The 19,041-nt window shown below is 41.7% G+C and overlaps 1 protein-coding gene across 6 annotated transcripts; it reads left to right on the top strand.

The window, feature by feature from the left end:
• Positions 1 to 2,045: 2,045 nt before the first annotated feature.
• On the top strand, positions 2,046 to 17,547 carry LOC135506124 (adenosine 3'-phospho 5'-phosphosulfate transporter 1-like). 6 transcript variants are annotated; one of them, XM_064925574.1, is made up of 6 exons: positions 2,046 to 2,441; positions 2,818 to 3,117; positions 3,285 to 3,445; positions 7,731 to 7,918; positions 8,175 to 8,335; positions 10,603 to 17,547. In XM_064925574.1, exons 3-6 carry the CDS (start codon positions 3,351 to 3,353, stop codon positions 11,533 to 11,535), a joined length of 1,377 nt encoding a protein of 458 aa, XP_064781646.1. In that variant the 5' UTR covers positions 2,046 to 2,441; positions 2,818 to 3,117; positions 3,285 to 3,350; the 3' UTR covers positions 11,536 to 17,547. The 6 variants fall into 6 exon arrangements, with proteins under 6 accessions (XP_064781646.1, XP_064781644.1, XP_064781648.1 ...); XM_064925572.1 differs by having other exon boundaries at positions 7,731 to 7,939; XM_064925576.1 differs by lacking the exon at positions 3,285 to 3,445 and having other exon boundaries at positions 7,731 to 7,939.
• Positions 17,548 to 19,041: the final 1,494 nt, after the last annotated feature.

Genomic DNA, 19,041 nt, shown 5'->3' with positions numbered 1-19,041 from the left:
GTTTGAAAAAGCTAGCCTTTGCTTTCCCAACTGTCTGTGTATATTGGTTCCTAAATTCCCGGAAAAGTTGCATATCGCGGGGGCTATTCGATGCTAATGCAGTACGCCACAGGATGTTTTTGTGCTGGTCAAGGGCAGTCAAGTCTGGAGTGAACCAAGGGCTATATCTGTTCTTAGTCCTAATTTTCTTGAATGGGGCATGCTTATTTAAGATGGTGAGGAGAGCACTTTTAAAGAATAACCAGGCATCCTCTACTGACTGAATGAGGTCAATATCCTTCCAGGATACCTGGGCCAGGTCGATTAGTAGGGCCTGCTCACTGAAGTGTTTGAGGGAGTGTTTGACAGTGTTGAGGGGTGGTCGTTTGACCACGGACCCATTACGGACGCAGGCAATGAGGCAGTAATCGCTGAGATCCTTGTTGAAGACGGCAGAGGTGTATTTAGAGGGCAGGTTGGTCAGGATGATATCTATGAGGGTGCCCGTGATTACGGATTTAGGTATATGGAATATGGAATTAGGATTTAGTCAAATACAGTGCATTCGGGAAATATTCAGACCCCTTGACTTTGTCCACATTTTGTTACATTACAGCCTTATTCTGAAATGAATTAAATACCTTTTTCCCCCTCATCAATCTACCCACAATACTCCATAATGACAAAGTAAAAACAGGTTTTCAGAAATCTTTGCTAATTTATAACAAAGAAATGAAATATGACATTTACATAAGTATTCAGACCCTTTACTCAGGACTTTATTGAAGTACCTTTGGCAGCAATTACAGCCTGAATTCTTCTCGGGTATGACGCTACAAGCTTGGCACACCTGTATTTGGGGAGTTTCTTCCATTCTTCTCTGTCAGGTTGGATGGGAAGCGTCGCTGCACAGCTATTTTCAGGTCTCTCCAGAGATGTTCAATCGGGTTCAAGTCCGGGCTCTGGCTGAGCCACTCAAGGACATTCAGAGACATGTCCCGAAGCCACTCCTGGGTTGTCTTGGCTGTGTGCTTAGGGTCTTTGTCCTGTTGGAAGGTGAACCTTCATCAAGGATCTCTCTGTACTTTGCTCCATTCATCTTTCCCTCGATCCTGACTAGTCTCCCAGTCCCTGCCGCTCAAAAAAATCCCCACAGCATGGTGCTGTCACCACCATGCTTCACCATAGGGATGGTGCTAGGTTTCCTCCAGACGTGACGCTTAGCATTCAGGCCAAAGTGTTCAATCTTGGATTCATCAGAACAGAGCATTTTGTTTCTCATGGTCAGAGAGTCTTTCGGTGCCTTTTGGCTAACTCCAAGTGGGCTGTCATGTGCCTTTTTACTGAGGAGTGGCTTCCGTCTGGTTACTCTACCATAAAGGCCTGATTGGTGGAATGTTCTCCCATCTCCACAGAGGAACTCTGGAGCTCTGTCAGAGTGACCATCGGTTTCTTGGTCACCTCCCTGACCAAGGCCCTTCCCCCCTGATTGCTTAGTTTGGCCTGGCGGATAGCCCTAGGAAAAGTCTTGGTGGTTACAATTTTCTTCCATTTAAGAATGATGGAGGTCACTGTGTTCCTGGGACCTTCAATGCTTCAGCAATTTTTTGCTATCCTTCCCCAGACCTGTGCCTCAACACAATCCTGTCTCGGAGCTCTAAGGACAATTCCTTCGACCTCATGGCTTGGCTTTTGCTCTGACATGCACTGTCAACTTGGGGACCTTGTATAGACAGGTGTGAGCCTTACCAAATCATGTCCAATCAATTTAATTTACCACAGGTTGACACCAATAAAGTTGTAGAAACATCTCAAGGATGATCAATGGAGACAGGATGCTCCTGAGCTCAATTTCGAGTCTCATAGTTAAGGGTCTGAATAATTATGTAAATAAGGTATTTCTATTTTTGATTTTTTAATACATTTCCAAACATTTTCAAAAACCTGTTTTCGCCTTGTCATCATGGGGTATTGTGTGTAGATTGCTGAGGGAAAAAAGTATTTAATCCATTAAAGAATAAGGCTGTAATGTGACAAACAAATGTGGAAAAAGTCAAGGGGTCTGAATACTTTCCGAATGCACTGTTTGTCATTAATATAGACTAGAGGTCGAATAGATGTTTTCTTGATAGAGCCATTCTTGCAGGCTATTGCTGACTCAGCATGTACTGCAAATCCATCCAATTAATTTTTGTAAACATTGTGGGATGCTGACTCGGGAGAACAAAGCCTCCTTGATAACGGCAAACCCCCTTATTTCTCAGTTTCCTGTCTGTTACTTTTGGTAAATCCTATTTATTGTTGTTGCTGGGTTCTTCCCTTTGTACAATGAGTCTGGAAATTCCACTCAGCCGGATAACCTACCTGTTCTCTGTGTACTCTGACAGGCTGCCCGTATTTAATATTCAGGCACAGGGCCTAAGGCAAGACTGGGCCCAAGTATAAAGAAGCCTTTCAATGAGGTGAGGGATTCATTTATTGTCTTTGTTGATGGGGAATGTTTTATCTTCTATTTGCATGTTGGCATATTTTATTTCACAAGCATTTTACCCTCTGGGCACAGAAAATGTCTATTCCACATTGGTTCAATGCAATTTCATTGAAATGGAAACAACGTTGTTTCAACCAGTGTGCCGGGTGGGGAGGAACTTATTTGAGCCTTTATTTTGGCATTTATCTGATTTATTCTTCGACAACTTGTTAATACTCAAATATAAGCCAGATAAACTAGTTTGTTTTTCCAGATGATTGGGAATCCACTGTTTTGGCAGGGGTTATGCAAATTATATTTTCTCAACACTGTAACTGAACAAACAATTCTTTATTTGCCCCAACCAGGACACAATGTTGTGAACCTAATGGCCGACGCCCTTTTGAGTGAACGAATTCCCTAAAATGACTATATTGTCAATAGACACACCCACCTGGCAGCTTTTGTGTCCTGTGACAAGACTCCGGGGGCTGTATGTATCAAGCATCTCAGACTAGGAGTGCGGACCAAGATTATTTCCAGCAACATCAAACTGTTTTAGAGACTGACGGACAGGGTCTGATAGTGCTCCAGTTCTCCCTGTCAGAATAAGCAACAGAGGACTTGGAAACCATATCAACTCCTGCAGAAATGGAACTATGGTTGTTGTGAGTAACCTAATTAATATTCCTATAACTCTGCATTCTAGTGAGTTTATACAAACTTTTATCTCCTACCATTCTGATAGATTTGAGACTGTCAGAAAATGTAATGTTTTTTAAATGTTATTTTAACCCCCTTTTTTCTCCCCAATTGCTTGGTATCCAATTGTTAGTAGCTACTATCTTGTCTCATTGCTACAACTCCCGTATGGGCTCGGGAGAGACGAAGGTTGAAAGTCATGCGTCCTCCGACACAACACAGCGCGCATCCAACCCGGAAGCCTGGCAACCTTGGTTGGCGTGCACTGCGCCCAGCCCGCCACAGGAGTCGCTGGTGCGTGATGAGACAAGGATATCCCTACCGGCCTAGGTTACACATTATGCCAATTGTGCGTCGCCGCACGGACCTTCCGGTCGCGGCCGGTTACGACAGAGCCTGGGCAAGAACCCAGAGTCTCTGGTGGCACAGCTGGTGCTGCAGTACAACACCCTTAACCACTGCGCCACCCAGGAGGCCCGTGGTTTGTAATGTTAATCATTTAATTTGGTTGTTATTCCATTGGTTTACATCAAGGTAGATGCCCCAGTTGCAGAGCAACCCACACATTGAATATGGAGGTTTTAAATGTTAGAACAATCACCAGTAAAACCTTTCTCATGAATGACCTCATTACTGAGCGCAAAGTTGATTGCATGTTTTTCACTGAAACATGACTGTGTAGTCAGACTATAGTGCCGCTCTTATTGAAACCTACCCCCAGGCTACAGCTTTTCATACTCTATCAGAAAAGGGTGGGGGGACAGCTTCTAATTTTACTAATGCTCTCAGTTGTAAGGACATTTCGTTTGGGGACTTTGGGTCTTTTGAGCATCTTGCTATACTGTTTAAATGTCAGCCACCAGTGCTGGCTATAACCCTGTATAAGCCATCAAAGCACTGCCCCACTTTCTTTACTGATTTATCTGAACTATTGTCTATTGTCCTTGAGAACTATGATAAAATCATTGTTTTGGGTGATGTTAATATTCATGTTGACAAAGAGACTGACTCCAAGGTCTGTCTGTATTGAATTTCTTAATATTTTGAGCTCTAATCTTTTCATATTTTATTTTCATAGTTGTTTTAATCATTTTTTCCCTGTAAAGCACATTGCTTTGCATACCATGTCTTAAATGTGCTGTATAAATACAGCTTGATTTCATTTGACCTAGGATCAGGGCACTATCCACAAAGCATATCAGAGGAGTGCTGATCTAGGATCATTTTAGCCTTTTAGATCATAATGAATAAGATTACATGGACAGATGGGACTTGGTAAAACCTAAACCTGCACTCCTACTCTGAGATGCTTTGTGGATATGGGCCCTGGTCCCACTAGTCCATATAATCTTATACATTATGATCTAAAAGGCTGAACTGATCCTAGATCAGCACTCCTACTTTATGACACCTACAATCCCTGGTTAAGGCTACTTCCTCTCTACCCAACCACCCCAACATTGCATGAAAGCATGCATGAGAATGGAGCATGATGGGCAGGTAGGTAGGCACTTCCTCTGTGGTTGGTGGTGTGGCATTTAAAATCAGCAATTTGAGCAGATACAGTATTTGCACATTCTCTTTTCTAATAAGGTAATAGTCTCATAAGGCCATCCTTGGCTAATAAGATGATAGCTGTCGGAAAAGGCCATTGTGTAGCATGCGACGAAGCATGTGTACTGCACTGACAGTGTGCAGCACATACTGTACCCAGCACAACATTACAACAGACATCACTGATAAGCCAAGGGTGGGCCTGGAAGGGTATAGGCCCACCCACTGGGGAGTCAGGCCCAGCCAATCAGAATGAGTTATTCCCCACAAAAGGGCTTTATTACTTTATTACATACAAAAATACTCCTCATTTACATCAGTTGTCCGGGTGACTGGTCTCAGACGATCCCGCAAGTGAAGAAGCCGGAAGTGGAGGCCCAGGGCTGGCGTGGTTACACGCGGTCTGCAGTTGAGGCCGGTTGGACGTAATGCCAAATTCTACAAAATGATGTTGGAGGTGGCATATGGTAGAGAAATGAACATTCAATTATCTGGCAACAGCTCTTGTGGACATTCCTGCAGTCAGCATGCCAATTGCACACTCCCTCAAAACTTGAGACATCTGTGGCTTTGTGTTGTGTTACAAAACTGCACATTTTAGAATGACTTTCTATTGTCCCCAGCACAAGGTGCACCTGTGTAATGATCATGCTGTTTCATCCATTTCTTGATATGCCACACCTGTCAGGTGGACGGATTATCTTGGCAAAGGAGAAATGATCACTAACAGGGAAGTAAACAAATTTGTGCACAGAATCTAAGAGAAATAAGCTTTTTGTGTGTATTGAACATTTCTGGGATCTTTTATTTCAGCTCATGAAACATGGGTCCAACATGTGCTGTACTCATGAAACATGGGTCCAACATTTTACATGTTGTGTTTATATTTTTGTTCAGTATATGTCCATTTTCAGAAATGTTGGTAAATTTACTTTAATTCTTTAAAGAACTTGTAAAAGAGATTGGTGGGTTTTTCCGCTATCTAATCATGGCATGGGCTTATTCAATGACAGTCATGTCTGTGTTTTTGGATAGCAACACTTCCTCATTGTCAAAAGAACAGCATTTGCTTGCTGGTGTGCTGAGAAACGTGCTGGCTGTTCGAGCTTCCTTTTTTGTGAGGGACATGCATCTTTCCAAACTTTTGGTTTTTAGTGTGGATAAATTAAAACTCCTTGTTTGGATAAATTGTTCATGCTTTGGAAAAACTATGTTGATAATATTGTTTCTATTACATTAACGGGTGACAGGCATGTATTCTGTTGTTGTGAATCAACTTAATTCTTCCAAGGTTTCATTTCTGATTGACTTTCCTGATTAATTTAAACTACTGTACATATTGTTGTGATACAGTACTGTGCTGTGCACAATAGTTGTGCTGTACTACAGTGCAGTGGATTCGTAAATGTATTCATCCAGCCCTACAGATGGCAATGTCGCAAAAGAGGACTACAACCTAATTTTCCACTGAAGGGGGGGGGGATTCTTTCTTGAAGTGAACACATAGGCAATTGATAAGTTGTAAAGGTACTGGGAAAGAAAACCGTTAGCTCAGGGGCGAAATTGCTTTTATAATAACGATTCCAACAGTTGATTTGCGTCGCTACATCCTTCATTGCAACGAAAGCGGTTAAGTTCGGCGTGTTCGCTACGCCAGTTGTTAGTGGGAGGAAAATGCCATCTTTTTCATGGAGGTAGGAACACATTGTGCTGATGCGGTCGCCTCTTAATTTTCCTTTGAAAATGCATTCAATTTAAACCCAACGTAAAGCATTATTTTGTTGATTTGACACAGCAAACTGCAAGTTGTCAATGTGAGCGCGCCTTTGTAAACAACAGTCGGACTGTGCACGCGACGTTTTGTTTTCAGGAACACCATTGTACTTAGTTTCTAGAGCTAACGTTAGCTGTTATGACAACAGTTTAACTAGTTACTTACGTCCAAATGAATACATGCAGAATAAATACCCTTGCTGTGGCCATTGACATGATGTAGGTCTAGTCATGTAACTGTTCACGCGTTTCAGCTTTTAGTCCATTCCTTTGGGTTGTGTAAATAGTCGTATGTGGTTGCTGTTACTGTATATTATTACAATGGAGACAGTTCAGCTTTTCATGGACAAGCCTGTGTAATGTAGTCCATCCCTGTCAAGTCTGAAAAACAGCATGTAAACGCCAAGGCGTTTATGGGTCCGTGCTGACATCTTAGTCTCAAGTCATACAAGTGTGTATTCTGGCCATTACAATAATTAGGCTGTTGCAGAGTACCTACTTCATATAAAAGCAACAAGGCCCTCTTTGCAATTGTGTAACAGTCAAATATGAACCATGTGATAAATAGATTAAATCCCGCCAACTGTGGCATGATTTGGCCTACTGTCCATTCCAGTAGCCTATATGTGGCCATTTTTCAGTCTCTGCCCTGATGTGAACAGCTTCGGCCTGCAGGTTGGTTGGTTAAAGTGCAGAGAGGACTGCATTCCTGCGTATAGTGAGCTGCTTGTTCACAGCCCAGGTTGCACTGGGAGAAGCTGCAGTGGCTTGGGGTAGAGGTGCACACAAAGAGCCTCTGTCTGTCAAGCAGAGAAGTATCCAGGCAGGCTGGGAACACACCTTTCGCACAGCCTGATTAGGTTACAACCCCCCCCCCAACACACACACACACACACATACATACTACTAACCTACCTACACCCATCCCTTGTGTATCTGTGGAAAAGGATGCTAGTGTACAGGATTAGTGAACATGACAGGTGGAAACGGGTCTTGCCACCTCGACCAGTAGGGGGCTGTTGTATGAAAAGGGATGGATGGTCTCTTCTCTTGACTCAATGGGTGTTTTGTGCTTTAAATGACAGTGTCCCACCTTCCAATATTAATAAAAGTTTGGATATCTCATCAGAGATGTCTGCAGTATTTCAATCCATCACTTTAAAAATGTGGGGAAAACATGCTGCTTCAATGGCTACGTAACTTACCTGCCATGTCTCTGGTACTAATCCTAGTGTGTGTGTGTGCTGTGAAGTCTTTGGCTTGGCCTGGTTCTGATCCTCCCATCTTCGCTGGCGGCGGACGAAGCGTCGTCGCTGCTGCAGGACTGGCATGACGTGTGGCTGTTCCGCTTCTTCCTCAACGTGCTGGGCTACACCACCATCATCATCCCCGGCTACTTCCTCATCACCTACTTGAAGAGGATCAACTACCTCCAAACAGGTGTGGATGATCTACAAACTGGTGATTACACACACGTTGCACTTATACGCTGGCATACACGCAGACCCATACACACATAGGCCGACACCCTTTCTTCACATGACTAACACCTACCTATCTATCCGGTATGACTTAGTGTCCTTCAAGTTGCAAATCCCATGTTCTCTCTGTTGACATAACATAATCAGTATGTTGAATTGGATGGATCAGTGAATGGTTGATGTGTTCTGGACCTTGTTTATTCCCCTCCTCCCAGGCCGAGGCATTTTCTATCCTGTCATAAAGGCCTGTGTGTTTGGAAGTGAAACGAAGACAGGTCTCCAAGACGACGTGTCGCTAGCTCCCAGAAATGATGCGGACTCGGGCTCGTCGGCCAGACAAGCCTTCAAGTTAGTCTTCTGCGCTGCAGGGCTTCAGGTAGAGCACTTTGTGACATGTAGTTAAAATGGCTGTATACAGCACCTTCGGAATGTATTCATACCCGTTGACATATTCCACATTTGGTTGTGTTACAGCCTGAATTCAAAAATGTATTAAATATATATTTTTTACGTTACCCAATAATGACAAAGTTAAAACATGCTAATTTATTGAAAAAATAAATACAGAATTCTAATTTACGTAAGTATTCACACCCCTGAGTCAGTACTTTGTAGAAGCACCTTTGTCAGTGATTACAGTTGTGACTCTTTCTGGGTAAGTCTCTTTACTTTATTGAGTTTATTTTACAGCGACATTGCACATTTAATCAACCTTTTAGTAAAAGTGTCGGTTTTAACCAGCCAGCTAATATTCAACCACAGTCCCTGGGCATGTTATTAAAAACTATTACAATAACAATACAGAAAAACAATAAGCAGTGAGCACATCCAAAGCAACAGGACAAGCAACACGTAGCAGACAGACAGAGCATCATAGGACAAGTAGCACGCAGACCAACAGAGCAACAAAACAAAATGTATAAAAGCAACAAACAGTGTTTCCACACCTCACAAGCTACAGATAACATGGAAAGCAGTAATACACAGCTGGGGATTATGTTCCCAAGTCTAATTGGCCTTTAGCCATGATTTAGTTTTGTGAAGGTGTGATAGATGGTGCAGTTGTGTGTCTGATGGCAGTGTGTTCCAGACATGGGAAGCTCTCACAGAGAAAGCAGATTGACTAAAGGTGCTATTCCTTAAGGGAACTATACAGTCACCTCTCATGGCAGAGGGGTGCCAGACCATTTAGGATCTTGAATACAAGCTCAGGATCTCATGCTTTCTGAAGATGTAACAGTGATGATGTCTATCAAGCACTTTGAGAGACTGTTTTTGCAGTGTTACTATGGTCTTTCCCTGTCAACTTCTTTAGATTCTCCCAGATCAATTTAGAATTTTCCTTAGCTTCACCAATTATGTTGATTTTAAAAAAGAAAAAAGTTTTCCTTGGCCTGTGATTTCTTTCATCACCTTATTTCTCAACATGGTGAGTGCTGTCGTGCTCTAATTTGGACTTCAGGGCAGTTTTTCGAGTATGATCTCATTCTTTCATCAGTTTCCAAATTTCTCCAATTTGCCAAGGAATAATTCCCACGAGCCGAGTTGTGAAGAATTCTAAATTAGAAGAACACGATGCTGAACTGTAGATCGTCATCCCAGCAAGGACTCACTGAGATTATCAGTAGACCAGCTACATTCTGTACATAGCTGACAATCGTGGCAATGTGCTGGAGTTAAAAAGCATAATTGCACTTTAAATGTTTGCGAGAGCTACTTAGCTGGGGTCGGTGTATACCTGAATCTTTTAGATAAAATAACAGCATCTGTTGGAAAAGCGGCACCTGCCGCACCGCCCTCCCTTCGATCGGCCAGCTTTAAGATCTTTGCACACCTGGATTGTACAATATTTGTACAGTATTATTTCTTTAGTTCTTCAAGCTCTGTCAAGTTGGTTGTTGATCATTGCTAGAAATCCATTTTCAAGTCTTGCCGTAGGTTTTCATGGCAATTTTATTTTTTATTTTAAGTCCAAATTGAAACTAGGCTAGGGATGTATAGACCAGTTGGAAAATATAAATGGACTGTAAAGTGAGGGAAAAAATGTGAATCACATTTTTATTTGGCCTACCCCCAATACCTGCTCTATGGCAAATGAGTTGGGAAGGACACCTGTATCTTTGTCTGAGTGTATTGATACACCATCCAAAATGTATTTATTAACTTCATGTTCAAAGGGATAGTCAATGTTGTTGTTTTTTGTCTACCAATAGGTGCCCTTTGCGAGGCATTGGAAAACCTCCCTGGTCTTTGTGGTTGAATCTGTTTGAAATGCACTGCTCGACTGAGGGCTCTTACAATTATCTGTATGTGGGGTACAGAGATGAGGTAGTCATTCAAAAAATGTTATGGCACTTTGACACGACATTTCAACTTTTTATTAATTTGCACACATTTCTAAAAACATGATTCTGCTTTGATATTATTGGGTATTGTGTGTGTGTGTCTAGGGTCCAGCGAAATTCCGGCTGTATTAACAAAATGGGGAAAAGGTCCAGGGGTGTAATACTTTCTGAAGGCACTGTAAATACATTTGATTGGGTACATTCTATATATTTAAACTGCAATGCAAACATAGACTTATTCATAACTTATGTACTTCGTATTGTTTAGTCTCCTTCTGTTATCCTGTTGTCTCTCCAGGTGTCCTACCTGACATGGGGTGTCCTACAGGAGAGGGTGATGACTCGCTCGTACGGGGCTTCTACCCCCGAGGAGGAGGGCGAACACTTCAAGGACTCCCAGTTCTTGGTGTTCATGAACCGTATCCTGGCACTGACCGTGTCAGGCCTGTGGTGTGTCCTGTTTAAGCAGCCCCGCCACGGCGCACCCATGTACAAGTACTCATTTGCCTCGCTCTCCAACGTCCTCAGTAGCTGGTGCCAGTACGAGGCCCTCAAGTACATCAGCTTCCCCACTCAGGTGCTGGCCAAGGCCTCTAAAGTGATCCCTGTCATGCTCATGGGCAAGATTGTGTCACACAAGAGCTACGAGTACTGGGAGTACCTGACGGCGGCACTCATCTCTCTGGGTGTCAGCATGTTCTTGTTGACGAGCACGGCAGATAAGCACCCATCTACGGTCACAACGTTCAGCGGCGTGGTCATCTTGGGTGGCTACATAGTCTTCGACAGCTTCACGTCCAACTGGCAGGACAACCTGTTCAAGCACAAGATGTCATCTGTGCAGATGATGTTCGGCGTCAACCTCTTTTCCTGCCTCTTCACCGTGGGCTCGCTGCTGGAGCAGGGCGCCTTCTTCGACTCGCTGGCCTTCATGACGCGCCACTCTGAGTTCGCATTCCATGCTGTGCTGCTGTCGGTGTGCTCGGCGTGCGGCCAGCTCTTCATCTTCTACACCATCGCGCAGTTCGGCGCCGCCGTCTTCACCATCATCATGACCCTGCGGCAGGCCATCGCCATCTTGCTCTCCTGCTTCCTGTACGGCCACGCCGTCACCATGGTGGGGGGCTTTGGCATGGCTGTGGTCTTCCTCTCCCTCTTCCTGCGTGTTTACGCCCGCAGCCGCATGAAGGCGGGACGCAAGGTACCGCAGCCACAGGTGCAGAAGGTCTAGGAGGAGGAATTGGAGGGAACTGGAAAATGAACTAAAGCCACGTTTTCGGGGGCGCTTTTTCTCGTCTGTGTGTCCAGTTTGACTTTTTAAGTGTTCATTTTATGGGTTTCTACTTGTATAGAAAAGGTACAGAAGGGGATTCTAATGCCTTTTAAAGGTGTTTGACTTGACACGAACTGAGCTGTTGTCGGAGGTCATTCGGCTAAAACAATCATCAGTCACAGGCGTTTTAAATTACTCGGCAAAACCGTCGCTTGTCCATTTGTGTATCTGAAACCCAGCTCAAAAGCATACCACATTGGCATGTGAAATGTCAATAACTGATAATGGCTGACGCCTTTTGATTTCTGCCTCCATGATATGCTTCTGGAGCAGCACTCGGAACATAAATGTGACATTTGAGGTGTAGTGTTGGCGTTAGCGCTAATACATAAGCTGTGTACTGCAAGACTCCAGCTCTTGGTAATGTAACATTGCGAATGGCACCATATTAAGTGGTTTAAAAGGCCTCTATGAAAAGTTACTTTGACAGTAAGAGAACATGAGATATTGTGGTGAGCGGAGCAGGGGATCATCTCTGTTTAGATACTATATCAATTTTGTTTAAAAACAATGTCATTATTGCATTGTTCTACTTGTTGGACATGGCATGAGACAAATGTTCTGTGATCATTACTAGTCAATGATCAGGTAATTCTGTTTGAATATTTTATTTCTTCTGTATAAAGAAGATTCACTTTGGGCAGTGTTCTGACTTGAGATCTGCCCACTTAACTTACGTTTTCTCAGAAGTCTATCATTGACATGAATGAAGGATTTACGTGGACGTTCGAGCTGTGCAAACCCAGATCTCAAGTCAAAATACAGATCATAGAAAGTTGATGTTTTTTGTCCCTCGTGGCTTACCAGAGTATGTCTGATAAGGAATGTTACTGATCATGTCCCCACAGAGAGAACTAAACCATTTTCCTCACAGTATCACAATAATAAATGCACAGCTTACCAGCAAACCATCAAAAATAACTTTACAGCTGTTAATGTTCTATATTGTATGGACCTGGGACTGTCTGTCACCAACCCAGTGCCTACAGAAAGTATTCAGACCACTTGACTTTTTCCACATTTTGTTATGTTACAGCCTATTCTAAACTGTATTACATTGTTTTTTTCCCTCCTCAATCTACACACAATTCCACCATAATGTCAAAGCAAAAACGGGTTTTTAGAATTGTTTGCAAATGTAATTAAACAAAATATTATATTTGCGTAAGTTTGCAGACCCTGTTCATTCATGCACCTGAGCTCAACTTCCAGTCTCATAGCAAAGGGTCTGCATACTTGGGTAAATAAGGTATTTCTGTTTTTAAAGTTGTATAAATGTGCAAACATTTCTTAAACCTGTTTTCGCTTTGTAATTATAGGGTATTGCGTGTAGATTGACGAGGGGAAAAAAAAATTGAATCAATTTTATAAAAAGGCTAACGTGACTGTGGAAAAAGGCTTGGGATCTGAATACTTTCCGATGCAGGGTGTGTGTGTTCGGCCAACAGATGCTTATTCAAGATGGCCATCTTATTTTTAAATAGGACACACTAACGTTGGGTCATGCAAAAGACAATTTACTGTCAAATGCCAGCAAGAGTTGCAGCCAGACAGATTTATTTGAACATTCAGCCTGCACAATTATTTGCTCTCTGCTTTGTTAGTTTAGGATTCAACTCGGCAAACCATAGTGACATATTTGATTAGCAGAAATGCCATCAATCTTTATGCTGTATGTTAAAAGTTTTGTGGCATTAATTTAGTGGCCTGGCTGACCCAGGAAGTGTGTATGGAGAGGGAAGGACCAGTTTGCCTAGCCAGGCAAATGAATCGGCGCTATGTATATAAACTAATGATCATTAATTGATACACTATCTGTTTGTATACAGTACCAGTTAAGTTTGGACAAACATACTCATTCGAGGGTTTTACTTAATTTTTTATTATTTTCTACACTGTAGAATAATAGTGAAGACTTCTAAACTATGAAATAACACACACTACCATTCAAAACTTTGTGGTCACTTAGATATTTACTTGTTTTTGAAAGAAATGCAAAAAATGTTTGTCCATTAAAATAACATCAAATTGATCAGAAATACAGTGTAGACATTGTTAATGTTGTAAATTACTATTGTAGCTGGAAACATTTTTTTTTCATGGAATATATACATAGGCGTCCAGAGGCCTAGTATCAGCAACCATCTCTTGTATGTTCCAATGGCACGTTGTCTTAGCTAATCCAAGTTTATCATTTTAAAAGGCTAATTGATCATTAGAAAACCCTTTTGCAATGATGTTAGCACAGCTGGAAACTGTTGTACTGATTAAATAAGCAATACAACTGGCCTTCTTTAGACTAGACGAGTTGAGTATCTGTAGCATCAGCATTTGGGGGTTTGATTACAGGCTAAAAATGGCCAGAAACAAAGAAGCAGCTAGCAGCAAAGTAGATTGGTCAGAAAAGCAATAAAATGAATTGCTTACCTTTTGATGATCTTTGGATGTTTGCACTCATGAGACTTCCAGTTACACAATAAATGTTCCTTTTGTTCCATAAAGATTATTTTTATATCCAAAAACCTCCATTTGATTGGCGCGTTTTGTTCAGAAATCCACAGGCTCGTACAGGTCATGACGGGCAGATGAAAATTCCAAATAGTAACCATAAAGTTCGTAGAAACATGTCAAACGTTTTTTATAATCAATCCTCAGGTTGTTTGTACAATAAATAATCGATAGTATTCCAACCGGACCGTAGCTTTTTCAATAGGAGAGCGAGAGAAAATGTCTGCTCCAAGCTGTTGCACATGCAAAACTCTGCTGGCACCCAGCCATCCACTGACATGATGTGATTGTTCTCGCTCATTTTTCAGAATAAAAGCCTTGAAACTATGTCTAAAGACTGTTCACACCATGTGGAAGCCATAGGGAAAGGAATCTGGTTGATATCCCTTTAAATGGAGGGAAGGCATGCAATGGAACAGGGAGATTCGTTTCTCTTAGGCACTTCCTGGTTGGACTTTCCTCAAGTTTTCGCCTGCAATATCAGTTCTGTTATACTCACAGACAATATTTTGACAGTTTTGGAAACTTTAGGATAGAAAACACTCCAATCTGACAATTTATATGCATATTCACGATTCTGGGCCTGAGAAATGGGCAGTTTCATTTGGGTACGTTTTTCATCCAAACATCAAAATACTGCCCCCTACACTCAACAGGTTAAATGGTACCCGCAAAATACCAGTCTCAACGTCAGCAGTGAAGATGCGACTCTGGGATGCTGGCCTTCTAGGCAGAGTTGCAAAGAAAAAGCCATATCTCAGACTAGTCAATAAAAATAAAAGTTTATGATGGGCAAAAGAACACCAGACACTGGACAGAGGAACTCTACCTAGAAGGCCAGCATCCCGGAGTTGTCTCTTCACTTTTGACGTTGAGACTGGTGTTTTGCAGGTACTATTTGTATTTCTGATCAATTTGATGTTCTTTTAACGGACAATTTAAAAAAATATATATTTCAAAAACAAGGGAATTTCTAAGTGATCCCAAACTTTTGAACGGTAGTGTATGGATTCATGTAGTAACCAAGAACGTGTTAAACAAATCAAAATAGATTTTAAATTCTTCATGTGGAATGCTTTTCCAACGGTCATGAAGGAGTTCCAACATATGCTGAGCACTTGTTGGCTGCTTTTCCTTTACTCTGCAGTCCAACTCATCCCAAACCATCTCAATTGGGGTTGAGGTCGGGTGATTGTGGAGGCCATGTCATCTGATGCAGCACTCCATCCCTTTCCTTCTTGGTCAACTAGCCCTTACATAGCCTGGAGGTGTGTTTTGGGTCATTGTCCTGTCGGAAAAACAAATGATAGTCCCACTAAGCGCAAACCAGATGGGATGGCGTATTGCTGCAGAATGCTGTGGTAACCATGCTGGTTAAGAGTGCCTTGAATTCTAAACAAATAACTAACAGTGTCACCTTCAATGCACCATCACATTACCTCCTCCATTCTTCATGGTGGGAACCCCTCATGTGGAGATCGTCCGTTCACCTACTCTTGTGTCTCACAAAGACACGGCGGTTGAAACCAAATATCTCAAATTTGGACTCATCAGACCAAAGGACAGATTTCCACCGGTCTGATGTCCATTGCTCGTGTTTCTTGGCCCAAGCAAGTCTCTTCTTATTGGTGTCCTTTTTAGTAGTGGTTTATTTGCAGCAATTCAACCATGAAGGCCTGATTTCATGCAGTCTCCTCTGAACAGTTGTTGACATGTCTGTTCGTTGAACCCTGTGAAGCATTTATTTGGGCTGCAATTTGAGGTGCAGTTAACTCTAATGAATTTATGTGCTCAGCAGAGGAAACTCTGGGTCTTCCTTTCCTGTGGCGGTCCTCATGAAAGCCAGTTTCGTCATAGCGCTTGATGGTTTTTGCAACTGCACTTGAAGAAACTTTCAAAGTTCTTGAACTTTTCCGGATTGACTGACCTTCATGTCTTAAAGTAATGATGGACTGTCATTTCTCTTTGTTTATTTGAGCTGTTTTTGCCATAAGATGGACTTAGCCCTATTTGGTAAAAGACCATCTTCTGTATACCACCCCTACCATGTCACAACTCATTGTCTCAAGCGCATTAAGAAGGAAAACATTTTTAAAAAATGTACTTTTAACAAGGCACACCTGTTAATTGAAATGCAGCAGTGTTTGGCTACTTAAACAAATCAAAATATGTTTGAGATTTTTCAAAAACCTTTTTGGTTACTACATGATTCCATATGTATTATTTCATAGTTTTGATGTCTTAACTATTAATCTACAATGTAGAAAATGGAAACAAATAAAGAAAAACTCTTGATTGAGTAGGTATGTCCAAACTTTCTCCTGGTACACTGAGTGGACCTAACATTAAGAACACCTTCCTAATATTGAGTTGCACCCCCCACTTTTGTCCCCAAAAGATTTATCAAGTATCATCGAGATCATAAGAGATCATAGTTTTCACCTGGTCGATCCATCATGGAAAGAGCAGGTGTTTGTAATGTTTTGTACACTCGGTGTATAACTTGGAACCGGACTTGGACCTGTTCTACTGGTATTATCAAAATGTGAATTTATATTCAAACAAGCCATTGTCAGTAATCACCCATAGGGCGTAGCATGTACAGGCACTGTCAATGAAGGGTGTTTATTTGTCAAATTGCAATCACTTCATGAAGTTGAAATAAAAAACATTCAAATATACCCCACTGTATCATTAACTATGGTCCAGAAGCCAATCTGCTCTTGCTGCAACACTTGAGATGAATATGACTCAAAACAATATCAATGCCCTATGTATAGGCGGTACAAATGTTATATTTTTATGTTCTGTTTACATTAGCTTGGCAACTTTGTTGAGATGTCAGTTGGCTTATGGTGGTGTTTGAATAGACTGTTTGCCCCACCTCTATCCGGCCTAGACAAAGACTATAGTTAGAACAACTAATGTACTAGTAACAAAGCAAATGTCATAGAATGGGTCATGGGATGTGGCATATTCAAGATAATTTAATGGTTTTTACAGAGCCTTGAATGTTGCCTTGGGAAGAATGCAATGTAAACATTTAGTCTTTGGACACATGGCGCGTAGTCGAATACAGTACATGTTTCTTATGATGGAGTCATACATTTAAAAAAATAATAATCTGTCTGTAATGATGTGCTTATTTTGGGGAGAGCTGTGCTGTTGATATCTGCTTTTTGATGTGTGAATGTTTTAATGTGGCCTGAATGGATGGTGATGGTGGTTGATGTTCTCTCTCAGGAATGTGAAGGATGGGATTGGACAGTCTTGGGCTTTGGCGTAGAACTAAATGTAACCGGTACTTTCTGTTTTTATCCTTTGTAGTATTTCAACTAGTAGGCTGGATTGATCATTAAAATATTTTTAATTCATTTAAATACACAAAGTTAACACTTGGAATGGATGTATGTGTAATTTCCACCTTGAATGGGTTGTTTTTTGTGTGAAAAGGTCAGAGGGTGCTATGAGATGTAGCTGTGCCCTAGGGGGGCTGACTACACTAGTGATACATTATTTCCTCTTGCACATATTGATTATTGACCTTTAAAAGGTCATGACCTCTTGATATTAAACTATTATAACCTAAGGAAAATTTGGTGCTATCCTGATCCAGCGTAGTTCTCACGTCAAGGAGTCAGTAAAATGTGGTCATTGTGTGTAAACTAGATTACCAGAGAACAGAATGATGATCTTCTCCATAAACTGGCTGTTAGTGTGTGGTGTTGATTTAAAGCTATTATGGTAGTGTGTGATATTTGTCACATTATTTTATCAGTGTGACATACACATATACACACAGCCATATGGGGGGAACCCCCGGGCTGTCATTACAACACCTCCTACTCCCAAACCGTCCGGATCAGTGTGTGGTGACGTGAGCATCTCCATGCCTCTTCACTGGTGTAAAGGGGCAAAAGGCTACACACACACACACACACACACAACCCTCAGCCAACCCTCAGTTGACCTTCCCACTCCTGGGGAAACCAACCAGTCACTACAAGCTTTCACTGTGAGTGGCAGGAAAGGGTTAACTAGTGATAATGCTTACTGTAGTAGTGGAACAAAACAGATGTGAAGTGTTATGCTCTGTGTGTAATGTTCTACATCTCCTTCCACCCAACTGTAAAGGTTATTAGTTGGTGGGTCCAGTTCTTGTGTCGTTTATTTTAGGTCATCTCTCTGGTTATGTCATCTGAATTCCAGCCGCTTCTCTAGGGTTGATCAATTTCCTGTCTGTGATGTTTTCGATAACTTATCAGCGTGCGTAAACAATTATTTCCTCCTTCAGATATTGAAGATAGTAATCTCTGATTTAAGCTATTCTATTTAGATTCTCTATCCTTTCAGGTCTACTCATTCTCAGGGCTCATAAACGTAATGGAAACCTAAATACAACACTGGCAGCGTGCAAAAGAGCCGCAGTGACGATACCGTGTACATTGACAAAGACAAATTGTAATCCTTATATTGCATCTTGTGGTTTCAATTTACTGTAAAGCAAATATCACACACGTTACTTTGAGCAGTTTTTTAAATCATGCCATTCAGAATCAACCACAGTGTGCTCATCAATTGCCCGACATAATTGACCTTCATCACCCCCATGATGACATTTCTTTAATCAGATCTTGATTTATCATTTCTATAGATCATGTAGGGAGGTGTGGTACAGTGTGAATGAACATAATCACCTACTTGGGGACACATTTTGTCACCACCAAGAGTGTGAAGACAACCACAGATCTTTTAGAAGAACAAGTTCCACAGGAAGTCATTTGTTGAAGCAGAGAAGTCACATGAGTTTAATCTTTACATGTGAAATCTCTAGTTGCAGTAGTAAAAGGCTAATTGAAACGTTGTCTCCCCATCAGTATGTACTGTCCATTTAAA

Source organism: Oncorhynchus masou, chromosome 19, assembly GCF_036934945.1.
Source record: "Oncorhynchus masou masou isolate Uvic2021 chromosome 19, UVic_Omas_1.1, whole genome shotgun sequence".
Taxonomy (NCBI): domain Eukaryota; kingdom Metazoa; phylum Chordata; class Actinopteri; order Salmoniformes; family Salmonidae; genus Oncorhynchus; species Oncorhynchus masou.
Note: the sequence above shows the minus strand (reverse complement) of the source record. Positions and strands in the feature narration are given on the sequence as shown.

Excerpts from the sequence above, each read along its gene's own strand:
- LOC135506124 (XM_064925572.1), top strand. The coding sequence starts at position 3,351 with ATGCGTCCTCCGACACAACACAGCGCGCATCCAACCCGGAAGCCTGGC. Across the intron at positions 3,446-7,730 it reads GCCCGCCACAGGAGTCGCTG|TCTTTGGCTTGGCCTGGTTC; the intron begins GTGCGTGATGAG and ends TGTGCTGTGAAG. Across the intron at positions 7,940-8,174 it reads TGTGGATGATCTACAAACTG|GCCGAGGCATTTTCTATCCT; the intron begins GTGATTACACAC and ends CCCTCCTCCCAG.